The sequence below is a fragment of the Trichinella spiralis genome, assembly GCF_000181795.1.
Source record: "Trichinella spiralis strain ISS 195 chromosome Unknown Scfld4, whole genome shotgun sequence".
NCBI classification, from domain to species: Eukaryota; Metazoa; Nematoda; class Enoplea; order Trichinellida; family Trichinellidae; genus Trichinella; species Trichinella spiralis.
Window position 1 is genome coordinate 2,205,920 of NW_003526943.1, and position 19,825 is coordinate 2,225,744.

The 19,825-nt window shown below is 36.6% G+C and overlaps 3 protein-coding genes across 3 annotated transcripts; 1 reads left to right on the top strand and 2 right to left on the bottom strand.

Annotated features, from left to right (window-relative positions):
- Positions 1 to 205: 205 nt before the first annotated feature.
- Positions 206 to 4,613, bottom strand: Tsp_00561 (heat shockprotein 4). The gene is made up of 13 exons (XM_003376308.1): positions 4,507 to 4,613; positions 3,645 to 3,722; positions 3,198 to 3,369; positions 2,681 to 2,917; positions 2,335 to 2,579; positions 2,197 to 2,273; positions 1,989 to 2,140; positions 1,250 to 1,468; positions 1,028 to 1,177; positions 846 to 971; positions 685 to 792; positions 502 to 621; positions 206 to 373 (listed from the first exon to the last, which is right to left on the bottom strand). Exons 1-13 carry the CDS (start codon positions 4,611 to 4,613, stop codon positions 206 to 208), a joined length of 1,959 nt encoding a protein of 652 aa, XP_003376356.1.
- Positions 4,614 to 5,560: 947 nt separating this feature from the next.
- Tsp_00560 (putative SH3 domain protein) lies at positions 5,561 to 6,817 on the bottom strand. The gene has a single exon (XM_003376309.1). It carries the CDS (start codon positions 6,815 to 6,817, stop codon positions 5,561 to 5,563), a length of 1,257 nt encoding a protein of 418 aa, XP_003376357.1.
- Positions 6,818 to 8,541: 1,724 nt separating this feature from the next.
- On the top strand, positions 8,542 to 18,887 carry Tsp_00559 (putative bromodomain protein). Its single transcript, XM_003376310.1, has 21 exons — positions 8,542 to 8,629; positions 8,704 to 9,060; positions 9,247 to 9,668; positions 10,640 to 10,849; positions 10,913 to 11,267; positions 11,811 to 12,118; positions 12,172 to 12,289; positions 12,352 to 12,455; positions 12,626 to 12,721; positions 12,784 to 13,062; positions 13,123 to 13,221; positions 13,348 to 13,505; positions 13,841 to 13,902; positions 14,191 to 14,338; positions 14,391 to 14,537; positions 14,642 to 14,755; positions 14,825 to 14,990; positions 15,090 to 15,443; positions 15,503 to 16,904; positions 16,968 to 17,390; positions 18,700 to 18,887. Exons 1-21 carry the CDS (start codon positions 8,542 to 8,544, stop codon positions 18,885 to 18,887), a joined length of 5,598 nt encoding a protein of 1,865 aa, XP_003376358.1.
- Positions 18,888 to 19,825: the final 938 nt, after the last annotated feature.

A 19,825-nucleotide genomic window follows, 5' to 3' on the forward strand; every position in this document is an offset into this window, starting at 1 on the left:
AACTACTACTCTACGTCCATTTCTTCAGATGGTGTGTTCTGATTGGGTACACTTGGATCGTTCTTATTGGTTGTTGTCGACGGTTTCTGCAATTCTGGTGCTGGTGGCTTTGGTTTATTCAGAATCGGTGAAACAAGATTGTCAAATCTCTGAACAGAAACAACGTGAAAAAATAAAATAAAGTTAAATTAAATTAAAATACAATTCAAACCTCTTTTTCTGACAAAATTTGCGAAACGAACACAGCCGGTGGATCGGTCAATGCTCGACGGCTCTGCGCGTTGATGTTGTCGTCGTACCATTTCTGACTCACTTCGATCGCTTTCACAAGATCGTTAGCGTCCTTTTCTTCCCAATGAGAAAACTGTTCTTCCTGTTGTATTGTTTTTTGTAATAATATAAAGCAATTGGAGCAAAAAAAAAATATATATATATATATATATATATATATATATATATATATATATATATATATATATATTCGAACAGAAACCAACCAACCTTGGCTACATACGCATCGTACATTTTCTTTGCCATCTGCAAATTGCGTCCAAGCTCTTCAAAAGCTTGTGGTCGTAGACCTGCTTCATTATAGCGTTCCACCACAGGATCGCTGAGATCCTAAATTAAGCAAAAATAAATTGCAAAAAATCAAATCAAACGTATCTTTCGCTTTCTTTATACCTTCATTTCGGTCAATTTCTGCTGATAAATTCTTTTCGGCTGCTCTTCGCCATCCTCGTACAACCACATTTCAGTTTCTTCCAACAGTTTCCGTAAACGAGAAGCATCCTGAAGTTAATTAATTTACAAAAAAAAATAAACAAACAAAGACCAAATTTTACGTGTCCAATAATATACGGCTGCAAAATTCCACCCAACTTGTCACGCATGTCGTAAACATATTCTTCCAAAGAGTTCTTCGCATCCTCACGTTCACGTTCCCCACGGTCCAGTTGTTCAAAGTTGATCTAACAAGACAACAACATTGACAAAAAAAATTAACAAATCAAAGCACATTCTGCACCTCATGTTTTCTACATTCTTGTATCTCTTCCGCAGTCATCCCCTTGGTCTCCGAAATCACAACCAATTCGGTAATTTTTGATTTAGCTTTTGGTGTTTTTTTGTTTTTCTCCAAAGCTGCCTGATCACCGTCTTCCACTTGATTATCATCCTGAACATAATAACGACAATTATTAATTAGGGTAATAAAAGTAATAAAAGAACCCCTAATAAACCAACAAACCCCAGTTTTAGCATCAGGAATTCCCGCTTCCGAGGTGGATAAATTTTCGTTCTTCTCCGGCTGTTGATCCTCATCATCCATTGCTGTGGATTGTTGTTGCTCTGCTGTTGGAATCTTTTCCACCATATTTGCTGAACAAACTGAAAACAGTCCACTGGGACTGATTCGAATTTTCACCTTAATCTTCGGTGCCGTGCCATCTGGCAAAGGTCGCACATTCTGTATGAAGAACGTTCCTTAAACAGAAAAATAGAATTAAAAAAAAGACAAATCAACAATAAAAAAATAATTTCATCAATTTCACACCTATATGTGCATCTGGAATTGGCAAACGTTTCAAATCAGCATAAGATGCTTTCAGGTAGAATGGTTCATTGCGAAAGAAGGAGAGAACTTTAGAAAATGGGAAAGGATGACCAACGCAAAAAACTTCTGCTCCTCTGTTGAAAAACAACAATAGTTCATACATTTTTTATCAGTAAAAATAATAAATTATATTCAAATATATATATTATTAATTTCAAAAATTACTCTTCTTCGCCGTTTGCACTTGACCAGTGGAGATTAATCGCGTGCGGTTGGATGTCAGTCACACCAAATTCTCTGACACGAAACGTTGGACTCAAAATTGCGCACTAAACAACACAAAACAATATTATTATTTTTATTAAATGAAAGAATAGCTGGAGACATTAAAAAAAAAATTATACAAAAATTGTAAAATCAAAGCCAACCGCACCTGCAATGTACAACCCCTAGCAACGGCTTCGTCTTGATTCAGCGAAGTGGATGGATCCTTGCCAAAGCATTTTTTCACCAAAGTTCTCACCATTGGCAGACGAGAACTGCCTCCCAATAGTTCCACACTGTGAATCTGATCCGGTGAAAGATCTTCAAAATAAAAGCATCAACTTTTTGAAAAATTGCAAATATAATTGAAAACAAACTTGATTGTTTCTGAATTTCTATCAGCAATGTCTCCAATCGTTTCCACAATCCATCAGCCAACAAATCAAATTCCTCTCTTCAACAAAACAAAAATTATTAACAGTATTGTTGATATTCTTTAAATGAATATAAAATACCGCTTCATTGAACTTGAAAAATCCATATCGTTCATTATGCATTCAACGGAAATTGGTATTTTGTTCGGATCCGCTGCCATTTGCTTCTTCAATTTCTCACATTCGTCCATCAAACGCAAAGATGCCTTTTTCACTGTGGATATATCCATATTAAATTTCTTTTGAAATTCACTCGCAAAATGCATCCAAAGCAACTGGTCAAAATCTCGGCCACCCAGTTCAGAATCCCACACAGTGCCTAGCATCTGCAAATGGATTACATTAAATAGCAATCGTGAGAATAATAAATAAATATATATATTTAAAATTTTCTTTTAACTTCGAAAATTTTATTCAGTTGACTCACCTTCAATTTGCCTTTGTTAAAAGCGCACGCGCATACTTGAGTTGACGAATAGCCCATGTCAATAAATACAACGCACTGTGGATTTTCATTGTCAGCTGGAAGTATTTCCTGTTTATAAATTCCATATGCCAATGCAACGGCGGTGGTCTCGTTCATCAATTTCAAGCAATTCAACTCCGCAATTTTGCTAGCGTCAAGTAAAGCACGACGCTGCACGTCAGTCCAAAAACATGGGACCTATAAGTGCATCAATTTTACATTATTTACTCAAATCATGTACGCACGTTTAAACATTAATTACACTAATCACACAATCGCTAACTTTAGCCTGCAAAAAATCTTCGGATATCAACCTCAGTTTATGCAACAACGCAGCTAACACTTCTTCAGGAAAAAGCTGATATGTATTTCCCGCATGATTTACCTTAAAAACAAACATAAAACCTTAAAAATGACACCTTCTGATTGAAAACGATTGAAAAATTGCCTCGATTCCAATTTTATCACCAGGTTTCACATGAACAACTCTATAGGGCAATTTATTGACTTCACGAGTAACAACAGGATCGATGCATTTTCGGCCAATCAAATTTTTGAAACCAAAAACAGTATTCTGCAAATTCGTCAGAAGTTTCTGTTTTGCTGCCGTTCCCATAGAGCGCATATTTCCACCATACGCAACACATGATCTACACAAAAACACATATAATTCGAATTATAAAGTTAACGCCAGTTAAAAATGATAAAATTACAAACCAAACAAAAAAAGAAATGTTTTTATACCAACCAATAATGACTTAGTGCTGTTTAAGTTATTTCGAAAAAGCTACATGCTTACAATAATGTACATAAGCAGTAAGTACTGCAAATAATGTGTGTGTGTAACCAGGAATAGTTTTCCCTTTTCAGTTTCGTATACTAGGTGAATCAGATAAATAATAAGGCAGTTCAAATAGGCACTTACTGAAGAGAAAATGCTGATATCAAGATCAACCTGCAAATCACTTTTACAGTACGACGGTGACATTGCACCATAATAAAACTGTAAATTTAACTATGTTTAGAATTTCTGAAACTGAAATTGGAAACGAAAAAAATGAAACAATTTTTAAATCATTGCAAACACCGGAGTACAGATAGTAGCAAGCTAAAACCAAATTCACCGTTAAAACAATTGTATTTTATCATTTAAATAATCATACCAATTCGAAAATTTATCTATAAAATAACAATAATGGAAACAGCATTCAAAACAGACTAGGTAGTTACACCGGTGAGAAAGCTCTGCATAACGCTACATCAACTATTACATATAAAGTAACTGCAAAAAGTTAAACAACTAATTATTAATAACGAATTATAATAAATTATAATTAAAAAAATTAATTATTAAAATTCACAAATAGTATTAACTTTTATCAATTGTATTTTAGCATCATTACAATTAAAAACAGCGTTTAGCATTATAAAATTCACTGCTACTGATAATTTGCAGTTTAGTCAGTATAGTTTGCGTTCTAGTATAATCATACCTTTCATCGTTTTATAACGTTTTATCTTTTACTTTCAAATTACAGTTCGACTTTCTTTTAAAATCATATTACAATAATTATGTGCATAACAAACATTAAAAATCAGACAAAAAAAAAACCGAAAAATATTCATTTTGCAAACAATCGCAATAGAAAAACTGCAGAGTTGAATGAATTCCTTAAAGAACTGGATGAATTTGCTTTTATGCACGCTTTTTGTTTGGCTTATTACAATTCATGCATTTATTACCCACGTCAATTTATTACAATCGAGTTTTAAAAAAGCCGACTTACGGAGTTGCACGTAAACTGTAGTCGTTGGTGATAATTTCAATACCACCCTGACGGGCTACACCTACATAACAGTTTTGATTGCCAAAATCGAATCCTACCACGGACATAATGAAAATTCAGAAAGTAGTGATCAACGCAATCGTTCAGAAATGAAATGAAATGAATCAGTAATATCACGTAAAGAAACTGTTGACTCAATCGAAGTTTCCAGAATTTCCATAGATTTCTATTATGGTAGTGAACTTGCAAATCAATAAATAGTGAAAGTTATGTTCTCTTTTTAATTCAACTAATTGAGAATAAAAACGAGATATTTTAACGATTTTATATTTCATATTTTTCTCATAATTCATATTCTAATTTATATTTAAGTATTTTTCGACAACAATCGTTTATTTTTTTATACTAGGGCAAAGGGCAGTTATGTACGGTACATTCCATTGTTAGAAAAATAAATAGTTCAACGCCGAGTGAATCATTCTCAGTTCAAATTTAATTATTTTTGACTCTAATATCATTCGTATCATTTAATTTTATCGTTGTCATCCGCAAATTTTGCAAATACAATACAGGGCTATTTTTGAAAATATTAACATTACAGAAAATTACTATACAGAATTACATAAATGCTTAACCACGATATTCTTCTCGAAAACTTCGAATGCATTTTTGCACTAATCTGCTTTTGTTATTTTTGAGCTAGGTTGTTTCTTCAAACAGTACTGACACCTTTTTAAAGTTTACTTCATTCTCCAGATAAAAATTTGAGAAAGTTTTTAACATTTGTATATATATATATATATATATATATATATAACTTATTTAATCAGTGCAAAAAATTTCAGGGTTTGTAATTGTTTTTTTATTCATAAGGCACTACTGCACTGCTGTCTTTATTATACCCGATTTATTTTACACAGTAATGGAGTTTGGCTAAATATATTTTTTGCGCAAAACAAAACAAAAGCAACTGATTAAAATAATTCAAAAAATCTCAATGACAATGTGTTCTTTTTTCATCACATAAATAAATCGATTCACATAATTAATACACCTAATAACACGGCTCGACATAGTTTCCAGGAAAAAGACCTGTAACGCCATCCATAACTCCCTCAAACCAACCATCTTCATTTTTTTTCAACACATAAATGATAGCATTCTCTTGAAATGAAAGTTCATCCGGTTTTTCAGCAAAATAATCATAAATAGCCACAACCTTTTCTAAATAATTTTTCGGAATCCAATCTGCGCTATCATCTGTGTGGTAACTGCTGCTGTCTCTCAGATGTACCGTTTCAGATATTGTAGAATTGATGCTATAAGGCCGTGAATCCGACGGAGGAATAGGAGGGGGCGAAGGTGTCAAATCTGGCATGAAGAAATTAGTAGATGATAACGATGGTGGAGGTAATACTTCCATACCATATGCCGAATGCTGATTACCTATTGAAACAGACGAATATGAATACGGACGATTTGAATTGTCACCTTCGTTGTGCGACAAACCAGAATAATCTGTAACAGGCAAACTTCGATTAATCTGGTATGAATTATCAATATCTGATCGAAGTCCAGTATTTAAATTTGTTCTACCAATCTGAACCATTCCCGGATAACTCATTTGATATGGTTCTATTGTAGGTGCTGTTGGCGGTGAAATCGTCACCGGAGTTCGGTACTCTTTCATAGATGATTTTGAGATTGTACTCAGCTTGGCAACAGGAGAAGAATAATTGCAGGAAATATGAGAAGAAAAATGGATTGAGTTTGTCGAACTACCACCACTACCAATTGTCGGTGTGCGCCCTAGAGTAGACACAGAATTTGAAATCAGCCCAGTGCATGTCTTGAAACCATGACCGATATTATCAAAAATTCCATAATCTATGGGTGTACGTACATAGCGCTGCTCCTTTTCAGACTTAACGGGAGCAACAATGCGATGGTATCGTGGCATTGATTTATTTATAGTAAGAACGCCAATTTCTCTTCTTGCTACTTTTTCTTTATGAATTGCTACAGCCTGCGCCAACGTGCCCACCTCCGCCTCCACATTATCTATCTTTTCTATCTGCAATTCCAACGCTTGCATAAAGTTTGTCACTAATGTGTTAATTTGATAAGCAACGCTTGCAAGCGACTGGACTGCGTATCTTTTGGTCTCCTCCAAAGCATCACGTTTATCCATTACCTGCATGTAATGCGCTTCACAATAAGCGGCGACCCGTTCCAAATTTGAATAACATTCCTGCAGGCCTTGGCGACCAGCCGCTACTGACTGCTCGACAATTTCACAAAAATCAGACATTTCCAACGACTGAAACAGTTTACATAATTTTACAGAAGTATAAACGGAAAAGAACTTACATCTGATTGACCTGATTACAAATAAATTCGATAGAAAATATGTTAGTTTCAAAAAATTAAAAACAAAACAAATTACCGACAAACAGTAAGACAACAAAAAAAATAAAACATTCAGGTTCAATTTACTATATGAGCATTAATTTTATGGCTGCACTATTTTAAAGGATGCATTAGATTCAAAATAAAATAGTGTGCATATAAATTAAATCAAACAATTAATTTTCAAATTTTAATGTAATGTTTTAATTTAGCTGTAGCATATTTCAAATGCTGTTTCACAAAAACTGGACTTAATTTATCGTCAAAAAATAGCTGTACACAAAAATGAGCATTTGAAAAAATTATGAGAATTTTTCTGAATAATTATATATCAGTGGAACGCGTTTATCAAAATTTAATTTAAAATGTTGCATAAAAATTAAAAATTATTTTCGCTTTGAAAGTTTGAAGCGTAATTTTGAAGCTGTGAATATCTTCATTGCTGAATAAAACCATATTAATCTTAATAAAATTATCAATATGAAACAATAATTTTTTTCCTTATTTAAGAAAGGAACGGTACATTATTTTGAAATATATTTTTGCATTCGTAAAAAAATTATATGGCATTTAAATCATTCATTTAAATGAAGTTAAAAGTACATGTGCAATATTAAATCAAATTTACTAAATTTTCAAATAATCTTCTATTCAAATTTTGAAATTTTTAGTATGCGCATAATCATATGATCTCATTTATTTAAACTTACATAATAAACTATAATAAAATAATAATTTTATCTTATATAATTATAAAGTCTTATAATTTAAATTATATTTATATAATATTTAATTAAACCAGTTCTCAAATATATTTACTGTATTTGGTATGACTTAACGTTTTATTAATACTTTATTTCGTACAGTAAGAAATATAAATCGGTTTTCTTTAAATATTATTTAAATATTCAAATTTTATAAAATTTTATTAAGGTAATTTTTTTCTACTTATTTTCATATTTTAATAAATTTTTTTCAGGATTATGTTTTATACATATAACGTTATACAAGGAAAGAAATTTAATTCTGTCAATTTTTAATATTATTTTAATTAATATTATGTGAAATAAATTTAATCATTATTTATAAATTAAAATTTAGCATGCTATAAATTATTATTGCATATTTGTTAAGTTCAGCTTGAATGAAATGAATGATCTACAAAAGGCTGCTCAGGTTCAATTACAGCCTGCTTGCGAAAACATCGTTTGGCCTTACAAGTGTGGTGCCCGTTGTTTCCGATTTGGTCGGTTGTAAATGATTGTGACCGTTGTTTTCTAGAGTTTGTGTTTTGCGGTGTCAACTTTTGCCTTTACTTTAGCGATACATTCGATTGAAAGATTGTTGCGTTCTACAGAGTGTTGATCGCGCGCACACTTTTTCTAGCTTTTTATATCGCTAGTTTGTTCCACGCGCGCCGACTTATCAAAACTAAACACCGTACGTTTGTCTCCATCAGTTACCGTACGGTCTGTTGACGATGGTTTTAAGAACCTTCGTCTGTTGACACGTCTGTACAATTAGCATTTTTCAAATGCCTGAACGGCAGTTGATTTCCTTTTTTCACGTGCGCAAATTTCGCCTCCTTGACGGTTGGCCACAATTATTCTACCGTAGGCAGCTATGATGGCCGATCAGTTGGCTTTGGGACAGCCAAGGGTGAAAAAACTGAAATTAGGCTCTCCAAATCTCATCTCTAACAATACGAACAATGGTAATTTTGATTTTAAAATATTATTTTGAATGGCATTGTTCCATTTTTGCTCTTATTGTATTTCATTTGTTTAGATTTCAACATCGATTGGCGATCTTTGGATGTTGAATTACCGGATGAATTGTTGGAGCCGAATGCGGCCGGCGCTTGTCACTCTGACGTCGGTGGCACGCTTCAGCAGCAGGGTTGCGCAACGGCTACGAATGCATTGAACGGTTCAGTAGCTGCATGTAATGGGCCGACTGCTGTTGTCGGCCCGCCGCCTTCCACGTCGGATTCTTCCGGCGACAGCTTTAACATGCCTTCTGCTGTAACCGGATTATCGGAAACGGTTACGACTTGTTCTTCGTCATATGTTTCCAACGGGTTGCCAATGTCGACTGTCAGTGGAGGTGGTGGTAACAGTCTTACTGTTGCTGGAAATGCTAGTAGTGGCGGTGGCGGTGGCGGCGGCGGCGGTAGTGTGCTCGAAGAGTTGTTGCTTCGTGCATCATCAGGCCAAAGCATGCCACACCAGTCTAATCCGGTTAGTTCTGTTGCTCACCAAGTGGGTTTATTACCTGGCAATGCGTCCGGCCCGACAAACAGCCCTGGCTTTTGTAATGTACGCAGTCCAGGTCTTATGAACGCTGCAGGCGTGGCCAGATCGCCGAATATTCGTGGTGGCGCGCCAAATAATTTCCAAGAACAGCAAGCTCAAGGCGCATTTAGTAGTAGCGGTGCATACATGAATTCAAGCGCTGGCGCTCCGATGCCCCCGCAATATTCAACATTGAACAGTCAGCGCATGCCAATGCAGGCTCCACGTCCACCAGGAAGTTCAATGTTAAATGGTCATCAGCTGAATGCCCCTGGACCGAATGCACAAAATGGTATTCGAATGAACAAAAATAGTGGATTTACTAATGTAGTCCAATCGACACCCGGCAATCCGCCACCTATGGTCGGCAACATAGTTCCTCCATCACACATGCAACAAATGGCTAGTCCAAATCAGATGATTGCAAATCAGCAGGTTAATCCTAACCCAGTGAGAATGGTAAATTTCAATCTTGTTTTACATTGCTAAGGTATTTTTACAGGTATAAGTAACTTTATGGTCCATGCTAAGGTATTTTTACAGGTATAAGTCCATAACAGAATGAATGAATGAATAAATAGTGTTTATTAAGTGTTTATACATACTGCGTTTTTGAAAATTTGAAAATCCATTCGCAGTTGCTTGCAAAAATGATCGCCGTTGAAGGCCTATTAAAAGCATTTTACACTGTGAAGTTCGAACATTTTATTAAATTGATAGGAAGGACTAATGAATTGCAGTGTAAAAACTACTATTTTCTGTAGCATTGAAGTTTTACACTGGTATGAAAATTATTTTGTCATGCAGTTACTTTATGTTTTAACAGTTTTATTTCTATTAGATGAAAAATAGTTTGGAACATTTTGTTCAATATATTTTTGATGTGGTTGATTAGTCAGAAACTAACGTGAATTGTTATTTTTATTTGTTTATCCGTGCATTTCAACCAATAACCTTTGCATGCGTTGAAGGTACTTTTATTTAAATTTTCTTATTAGCACGGGGGATAATCGAACTCATTTTGCTGCACTTATTTTAATTTGGTCAAGGTAGTAAGATACGTTTCTGATAACTTGTTCCTATTTTATTTGACAGAGATGAGGAATGACCGTAAGGTAATTGCAGTTACGAGTGCTTTTTTTACTGCTCATTTTTTATTTCGCAGCTTATACTGTTTAGTTTGTTTAGCAACTGATAGTTTATGAATGTATGTAAAATGTCGATGAAGTTTTGTTCAGTGTATTTGAATGTTCTTTTTGAACCATTTTTTAATTTAGAACCAACATGCACCTATGAAGTATCTCATTAGGAGGTTCAGTAATATTTACAGTAAGGAAGCATTTTGCTTTTATTGTAGATTAAGGATGGGGAAATTTTACTGAATCATTGTTTTGTTCTCATTGTACTTGTATGTTGATATTGTTGTTCAGGCACCTGGACCAATGGGACATGTTCCCAGTAGTCATTATCAAGATCAGCATTACATATCATCACAGATGATTGGAAATGTAAATTCTGCAAGAAATCATACTCCCGACTACACATTTCCTCAACAACAGCAACAGCAACATGGTGTTATGCCTCCATACAATGCAGGCATCAATTATGTTTCACAAAGAAATCAGTTTGCCGGCCCTGTGGTAATTTGTTTTGTAATTAATTTTAAATACTTTATGCTAAGTAAATTTTTAAAATATTTGTAGCCCAATAGTAGTTCGCCGCTGTTGGCATCACTAGGCGATGCAGTGACAACGGTTGCGGCGTCTGTACAGCAGCAGCAACTTCCGATGGGATTGAATTCAAACGCTGGAGGTATAATGACAAGCGGCAACATTATGCCTACTCAAGGAAATTCAAATGGAAGCAATACGGCGCAAGATCCTGAAAAACGAAAGCTAATTCAACAACAGCTGGTTTTGCTTTTGCATGCTCACAAGTGTCAACAGCGTGAAAGAGATCCATCCGGGCAACGTTCACAGTGTAGTTTGCCCCATTGCCAAACGATGAAAAACGTATTAAATCATATGACGGGTTGTACGGAAGGTCGTGCATGTCAAGGTATGCTTGCTGAAAATATACATTGAAAAACAAGCAATACTAAGTTATATATATATATGTATATGTATATATGTATCTTGTTATGTTTTCACTGCTGACTTTAGTGCCACATTGTGCATCGTCAAGGCAGATAATTGCCCACTGGAAGAATTGTACACGTTCCGATTGCCCTGTTTGTTTACCTTTGAAACAAATGACTGACCGTAGACAGCCTATTCCCACCAATCCGCAAATGGCTCATTTAGCGATGTCCGATGCGATTAGCGGACAGCAATCAAGTCGCTTGAACGCTGCTTCAACTGCAAGTCATGCCTATCTGCCTGTTACCTCAAGAGGTACGTTATTTATTTAATTATTAATAATGTATTTTAAAAAATGTTACATTGCAGTGTGAATGTGAAAATGTAACTTAATTGGTAAGAGTTTAAAAGTAGAACTTTGCTTATAATAGTTTTTGATCTTTGATTATTTGTCCATTTATATTGTGTTTGTCTTTTTGTGAAATACTAAAGAGTTAGATATTGTAATAAATATGCATTTTAGATGGCTTTCCTGATTCTCCAGTCGTTAGAGGAGTGGTTAGTCCTTCGTATCGGTACGCTGCTCCAATGGCTGCATCGCAAACATCCCCTAGCTTCGGGCCGAGCTTTCCGCCACTTGAAAATGCATCTGTTCCGAAAGAATGGCACAAACTTGTTACATCAGACTTGCGTCAACATCTTGTTACGAAATTGGTAAAAGCTATTTTTCCATCACCAGATCCAGCTGCAATTCACGATCAGAGGATCAAAGATTTGATTCAGTATGCTAGAAAAGTGGAGAAAGAAATGTTTGATGTGGCGGAAGATAGGGTATTAAAGTTTTGATTTTTTTATGAATCTTTTTAATTTACATATTTTTGTAGGAAGAATATTATCACCTTTTAGCTGAGAAAATATATAAGATTCAAAAAGAATTGCAAGAAAAAAAGCAGAAACGTTTGGAAATGGCTAGGGCACAGACAGTAGCGTCTTCGCAGCCTTGTAACTTGTTTTCTTGTTACGCAAATATGACGTTTGTTTGTTAGAATATTATATTTTTTTAGCTGCTCCACTGACTCCTTGGGATTCAGCAAATCCTCCAAATCGAGTTGCTCCAGTGGATAGTTTGCGCTCAGTTTCTCCATCTAACTCATCTCATCATTTCTCAGTAAATCTTTTGTTAGACGAATGTTTTTTTCTTCACCAATGGAGTAATATTTAAAAATTATTGCATGCGCATAGCTTATTATTATTATTGTTAAAGATTATTCAATTATTATTTTAAATTGCATGTAGTGTTTAGCTGTATGTTTTTTAAACGATATATGATTTTTATAGAATGCTACTTCTTTGGGTTCAAATGCGACTTTGTCGGTAAAGAACGAGTCTATTTCTGTAAAAGGCGAAGATTGTACTACGTACGATTCAATTTCTGTAAGTATATAGCATATGAAAAATTTATGTTTTTACTGACATTTTGATTTTATTACGTGCAGGTTGGTTCAGTAAAAGTGGAAGCAGGACCTCATATTAAAAACGAACCTGCAGATGGTCAAACTGCTTCAGTCACAGAGTCGGTGAAAATGGAGAATGTGAAAATGGAAAACGTCAAGCTAGAAAAAGGAAATCTTGAAATTATGAAATCCAATCCGGAAAAAGTTTTTACACAAGATGAGCTTGTCAGAGCATTGTTGCCTGTTTGGGAGAGAATTGATCGCATGGAAGAAGCGATTCCATTTCGTGTTCCAGTTGATCCTCAGCTGTTAAACATTCCAGTAAAAACAGTCCTTTTTGAAATCGATATTTACAACCAGACATAATGTAAAATTGTTTAGGATTACTTTGACATTGTCAAAAAGCCGATGGATTTGTTGACGATAAAAGAAAATTTGCTTGGAGGCGAATACAAAAAGCCATGGGACTTTTGTGATCATGTGTGGTTGATGTTTGAAAATGCATGGCTGTACAATCGTAAAAATTCAAAAGTTTACAAATATTGCACAAAGGCAAGCTTTATTTTATTTGCGTTCAGCTTTTCGTTAAACTTTTTGTGTTTTTAGCTATCAGAAGTTTTTGTGGAGGAAATTGATCCTGTTATGCGCATGTTGGGTTACTGCTGCGGTAGAAAATTATCTTTTACACCGTTAGCATTAGTTTGTTATGGCCAGCCGATGTGTGCCATACCTAGGGACGCTCATTATTATTGTTATGAGCCGAAGTAAGTTTGCCTATATTCTTCACATTGTTTGTTTGTTTGTTTGTTATATTGCCCTCAGTGCTTGGATAATAATAGTTTTGTTGATGGGCAATTTAGATCGCAATTTGGCATTGGAGTAAATTCAGAAAGGTACACTTATTGCAAAAAATGTTTTGAAGAATATCCAGGCGATGCGATCAACATTGGTGATGATGCAGGATCAAAGTAAATTATTTGAACTTTTGCAATATTATGTTGATCTTGATGTTGAATGAGCTTTTAGTTTCATTGCAAAGCAAGATTTTCAACTGCTGAAGAATGATCAAATTGAATATGAAACATTTGTTAATTGTCAGATTTGTCGTAGAAAATGGCATCAGATTTGTGCATTGCACCATGATCAGATTTATCCCGGCGGGTGAGGGTTTATTTTATTTTGGATTCCATTAATGCTTAAATGATGAAATGTAGTCATTGATATGATATGATTTGTAAGATTAGTCTTTCTGAGTTTTTAATATTATCAGAAGTAAATTATTGTATTTGTAATTTGTATTTTGATTGGATATTGTTTTATAGGTTTGTATGTGAACAATGCCGAATGGTACGGAGTTTAAAGTTACCGGAAAATAAATATACTGCCAAACGTAATTCAACTGCTCATTATTTTTGGATTGTAAAATTTTGATTCTTTTAAAAATTATAGGCTTGCCTCATTGCAAATTGTCCATGCACGTGGAAAACCGGGTGAACAAATTTTTGCGTAAGAGCAACTCATGCGCAGGCGAGGTTATTATACGGGTTTTGGCTAGCTCGGATAAAGAAGTTGAAGTGAAGCCGTTGATGAAAACAAAGTATGAAATATTTTGTTGCACTTTGCAAATGCGATAATTTATGACTTTACAGATTTTGCACGATTGGTGAGATTCCGGAAAAGTTCCCTTATCGCACGAAAGCAATTTTCGCTTATGAAGTGGTAGATGGAGTTGAAATTTGTTTCTTTGGTTTGCACGTGCAAGAATACGGCAGCAATTGTCCTCAACCCAATTCTAGGTAAGAACTAAATTTCAAGTGAAATATGCAGTTAGCTTTAGTCTTACGCGTACCATTTCTTTTTTCATTTTTTCTGTTGAAATATTTTGATGTTTTTTTTCCAGGAGAGTTTACATCGCATATTTGGACAGTGTGCATTTCTTTCAACCGAAGCACATTCGCACGGCAGTTTATCATGAAATTCTGTTGGGTTACTTAGAATATGTCAAAGTTCTTGGGTAAGCAGCAAAACAGAAATCAGTTTGTGTTTCAGTTGCGACTTTTACTATAATATGTTTTCTTTTTAGTTATACAATGGCGCACATTTGGGCATGTCCTCCTAGTGAAGGTGATGATTACATATTTCATTGTCATCCTGCTGAGCAGAGGATACCGAAGCCTAAGAGATTGCAAGAATGGTACAAAAAGATGTTGGATAAAGGAATTGTGGAACGGATTGTCGTTGATTATAAGGTTAGTGAATAGCCTTATCTTTGAGATATTTTTTTTTTTATTATAATTTGCATATGTATTGTTTTCGTTTTTGTTTGTGTTAATTCTTTAATTTTTTAGGATATTTACAAACACGCGCAAGATGAACATTTGCAGTCGGCGACGGAATTGCCATATTTTGAAGGCGACTATTGGCCGAATGTTTTGGAAGATTGCATAAAGGAGTTGGACGCAGAAGAGGCTGAGCGTCGGAGGGAATTGGAAGCACAAGCGGCAGCAGATGCTGCCGGAGATGATGTTGAAGATTTGATTGACGAAGTGCACATTCACGAGAAGAAAAAGTCAATGAAGATACAAAAAAAGAAAAGTCAGAAAAATAAGAACTCCCAGTCGAAAAAGAGCAAAAAAATCATATCTGGCACTGGTAATGAATTGTCGGACAAAATTTACACGATGATGGAAAAGCACAAAGAGGTTTATTTCATTTTTGAATGCTTTGTCGCCGATTTGTACAAATTATACTATTTGTACAGGTTTTCTTTGTTGTCCGATTGCATTCAGCGCAGGCAGCTGCAGTGCTTGCTCCGGTGAACGATCCAGACGCGTTGATTACTTGCGAATTGATGGACGGTCGTGATAGTTTCTTGTCCATTGCTCGGGAGCGTCACTGGGAATTCAGCAGTCTTCGACGAGCGAAGTTTTCAACAATGGCCCTTTGCTATGAATTGCATACACAAGGACAAGACAAATTTGTATACACCTGCAACGGTTGTAAAGGAACGAACGCTATGTGGCATTGTACCATTTGTGACGTAAGTTTTTCTTTGATGTGTATACTGCTCGGTGTTGGAATTGTTGAGGCAGAGGTTATTTTAAAATTTTTATCACAGGATTTTGATTTATGCCAAGCCTGTTATGAGAAGTCAAATCATGAACACAAGATGGAACAGATCAAGTCAATTATCAGCGACGATAATTCAAATTCTGGAGAGTCTGGAGCGTCGAGCGCGAACTCAAGAAATGAATCTATTCAGCGCTGTATGCAAAGCTTGGTGCATGCTTGCCAATGCCGGGATGCGAACTGTCGACGGTTGAGCTGTCACAAGATGAAGCGTGTTGTTCAGCACACGAAAGTGTGCAAAAAACGTCAAGTCGGGCATTGTCCAGTTTGTAAACAGTTGGTTGCGTTGTGTTGCTTCCATGCAAGAACTTGTTCTGAGCCTAATTGTTCGGTGCCGTTCTGTCAGAACATACGGCAGAAGTTGAATGAGCAGCAGTTGCAGTTGCGCAAGAGAGCGCAGCGAGAGATGCAACGCCGTATGAACATGATGCAGCATCAGTCGATGCCAGTTGCAACTACTGGTCCACCGATGTATCATCATCATCATCAGTCAGCAGCGCCTAGCCAGCCCTCTCCGTCTGTACCGGCGGTTGGCGGCCAGCCGCCTTCAGCCCCACCTGCTGCTGTGCGGGCTGCGATGGAAGTGGAGCGAATTGCTGCTTCGCAAAGCTATGCACGACATCCAAATGTACAAATGCCACGGCAGATGGTTGCACCTGGTGCGAACGCAATGGCAACTAGACATGTGATGCCGGCATCGACGATGGGAGCAGGAAGCGGAGGATGTTGGGGCGATCCTGGTGTTCCGCCGAAGATGGTTGGCATGCGTGGACCACCACCTTCTCAGGTACATCGACATCCTGCAACTGCGCAGCAAGATGCTGCTGGTTCCTTTCAACCCGGTGGTGATGGAATGATGAATCCATCGATGCAGATGGCAATGCCGCCACGTATGCCTTATGCAGATGGTAGAGTTCAAATGTTGTTGCAACGTCTGAAAACATCGAACAAAGCTGAGTTTGAATCTCTAACCCGTGAATTGAATAACGATCCGCAATTGCTGGCTACTGTAATCAATATGCGACATCAACAGAGTCAGTTTCAACAACAACAACAACAACAACAACAACAACAGCAGCAGCAGCAGCAGAATCCAGTAGGAAGTGCTCCGCAGGTGACTCCGAACATGGTTCCAAGTCCTAGAGCACAGTGGAATGTGAGCTCACAAGTCGCTGGCAATTATGGTGTTTCTTCTCCTGGCATGCCACCACCTTCTGGTCAAGGCCAGATGCAACAAAGACCTCAGTTTTATCCCAGCACGGGAGCTAATAGCGGTGGAGGAGGATCGGCTGGACCGCAACGAATGCCACATCCTTCTCCGGCGCAGTTGGGTCCACCATCATATGTCAGTCAGCAGCAACAACACGACCAGCAGAGACGTATGGGTCCTGCTCCAGGGCAATATCAAAGTGGGCAGCAAGCTGCCGCCCTTGGTAGAGGTTATGTTGGAAGTGAGCAGCAGCCTCAAGCTGCTTATGGAAGTTCGCAACTTCCGCGTTATCAGATTCCGGTTCAAGGCGGTCAGCAACAGCCACAGCAGCAGCAGCAGCAACAACAACAGCAGCAGCAGCAGCAACAACAACAACAACAGCAGCAGCAGCTGATCAATCAGGTGCGATCTCCTTCCCAAGGCATGCTGGTTAGATCTCCTTTGCAACAGTCGGTCATGTCACCAGCTACACCGATGGCGGGTGCGCATTTAGGCTCACAGATGATGCATGGTCCAGCGCAGCCTGGTCCTCTTCCTTCAAATGCAGGTGCAGGAATGCATCATCATCCTGGTTTGATAGATTCTGGGCAGATGCCGTCAGGCGGTGGTGCTGGCGACCCCTCCGCTCTTCCCGACCAAAGCAAGTACATGTGAAACGCTTGCCTTTTTCTTCCTTCTACAAAAACTCATTTTGGTTGCCCACTGCTGATTTTTTAACGCCAAAGCAGTTCGTGTTCGTGCTTATGTTTTTTGAATGTCCTCAGGAGATTTTCACAGGTGACGACTCTATTTGGTGGAAAATCTTGATAAAGAGAAAGAACATTGTCATTATTTATTCATCGTTATTTTGAAATTTCACATGAGCAGCTTTTTTAAGACAGCTGTTGCTTTTTATTGCAGTTGCCACCCAGCACTGATTGCATTTTGAACTTCAGATTTTTTCTTGCTGTTGTGATTTATTCGGTCAAGTTGTTAAGCACATTGCAGTGATGATGACGTGATATTACTTTTTTTTCTTTGTTTACTGCCGCCAGATGTGTTCACGCTTGTTGTGTTCACGTTGGAAACTTTGTGTACATGCGCTGAAAAGCATCGTGTGCGGGTCAGAAAAACATCGCGGACGCGTTATTTGTTCTTTTTTTCGTCGCGTTTTCTTTTTCATGTTCATAAATATGCTTATCTGAAATGTGATCGATGCTTAAATGCAAATTTGCTGCGCCGCGGCATGATTTCTTCTCACATACCGTCTATTGGCGTTCAGGCTGTCTACTTGAGACTTTCAACAAAAAATGAAGAGAAAAGGAGAAGCCGTTCTTTTCTGTTCTTCGGTTGTTTGTTTTTAGCGCCCGACGTGATTTATGGGCTTCTTTTCTTCATGTATATTATTATTTTTTGTTCAAAGTTTTTAATGGAATAGTTATTGTGATATTTCATTCTTCTGAATGCATTAAAAGATCTTGTCTCCAACTTTGACTTTTGGATGCTCGAGGTTGTATATGTGTTTGGGAAAAATTGTGATATAAAAGTTACTAGCGTAACAGTTTGTTTTTCCTCTAAGCTTTGTGCATAGGGGTGATTTAAATACGGTGAAAAGTTTTTTTCTAACCTATAAATTGTAGAAATGTTTTTTAATAATATAAATCAATATGCGAAGAATGCGGAAATTGAAGCTGAAATATTGAAAAGTCATATACAAATTATCGTACATGGGACGACTGTTGTGAACAGAATTGGGATTCTGATTTTGACTGTCGTATGGTTATGTTTTGTTTTGTGCTATACGATTAGATTATATTGGATTGTTTAAACTTGGCACGGCAGTTAAATTTGCGTAGCAAAGAGTGGTCCATTCGATCGGTTATTTTTTGAATGGTTTAACTTTCAAGCCGTAAAGTTACTTCTCCGCATGAAACTTTGAAATATAATAACGATGAATGTATATGGAAAAGGAAATGGACACGTTGAAGAATATTTCAAATTTATTTTTATTGCAGTAGTATTTTTCAAAGTAAATATTTGATGTGAACCCGAAAAAATGTTAAATTGGAAACAACTTTAAACAGTTCAAAGAATCAGGGTTGCTGAATTTTGCATTTTGTAAAAATTATAAAGCACTAGATGAATTAGGAAAACCAATATAATAATTTAATATTTTTCAAAGTTGACAGGAGGTAAGTTTGTTATCGGTGACAAAATTTCCACTTTGTTCCAAGCATGAAACTGGGGGAAATGGATTTCCAAATTTCGCACTCTGTGACGACATGAAAAAGTGAAATAGTTGTATAAATTTGAAAATAATCCTGCAGAAGTGTGTGAATAAAATAAAATCCTGCAGTGGATTTGTTGAAAACGTGTTGAAGAAGTAATGCAAAGTGCCAACTGCCGCCACCAACCAGAGCAATTTGTTTGACTGATGAACTTTAGCAGCGGGAAGAAGCGGGGAGGGAGGGGCAGCAGCAGGTACAGCCGAGCATCCAAAGTTTACTGGAAAAGTCCATCAGTAGGTTGTTTTTACCAGTTTGCTTATTACTTGGCAAGCTTTCATTGTCTTATTATACCAATTGATAAAATTGAAGGATAGGAAGAAAAAATAACAGAAAAGAGGAACGCAGCTATTTGCTCACTTGCCAACGAGATCGACCTCTTCTTGTGACAATGCAAAAAGTATTATTTTCTTTTTTTCGCACTCACCAACACTCAATATTTCGAATGTCCAACGTTTTCTTCCAATTCAATGGAAATGGA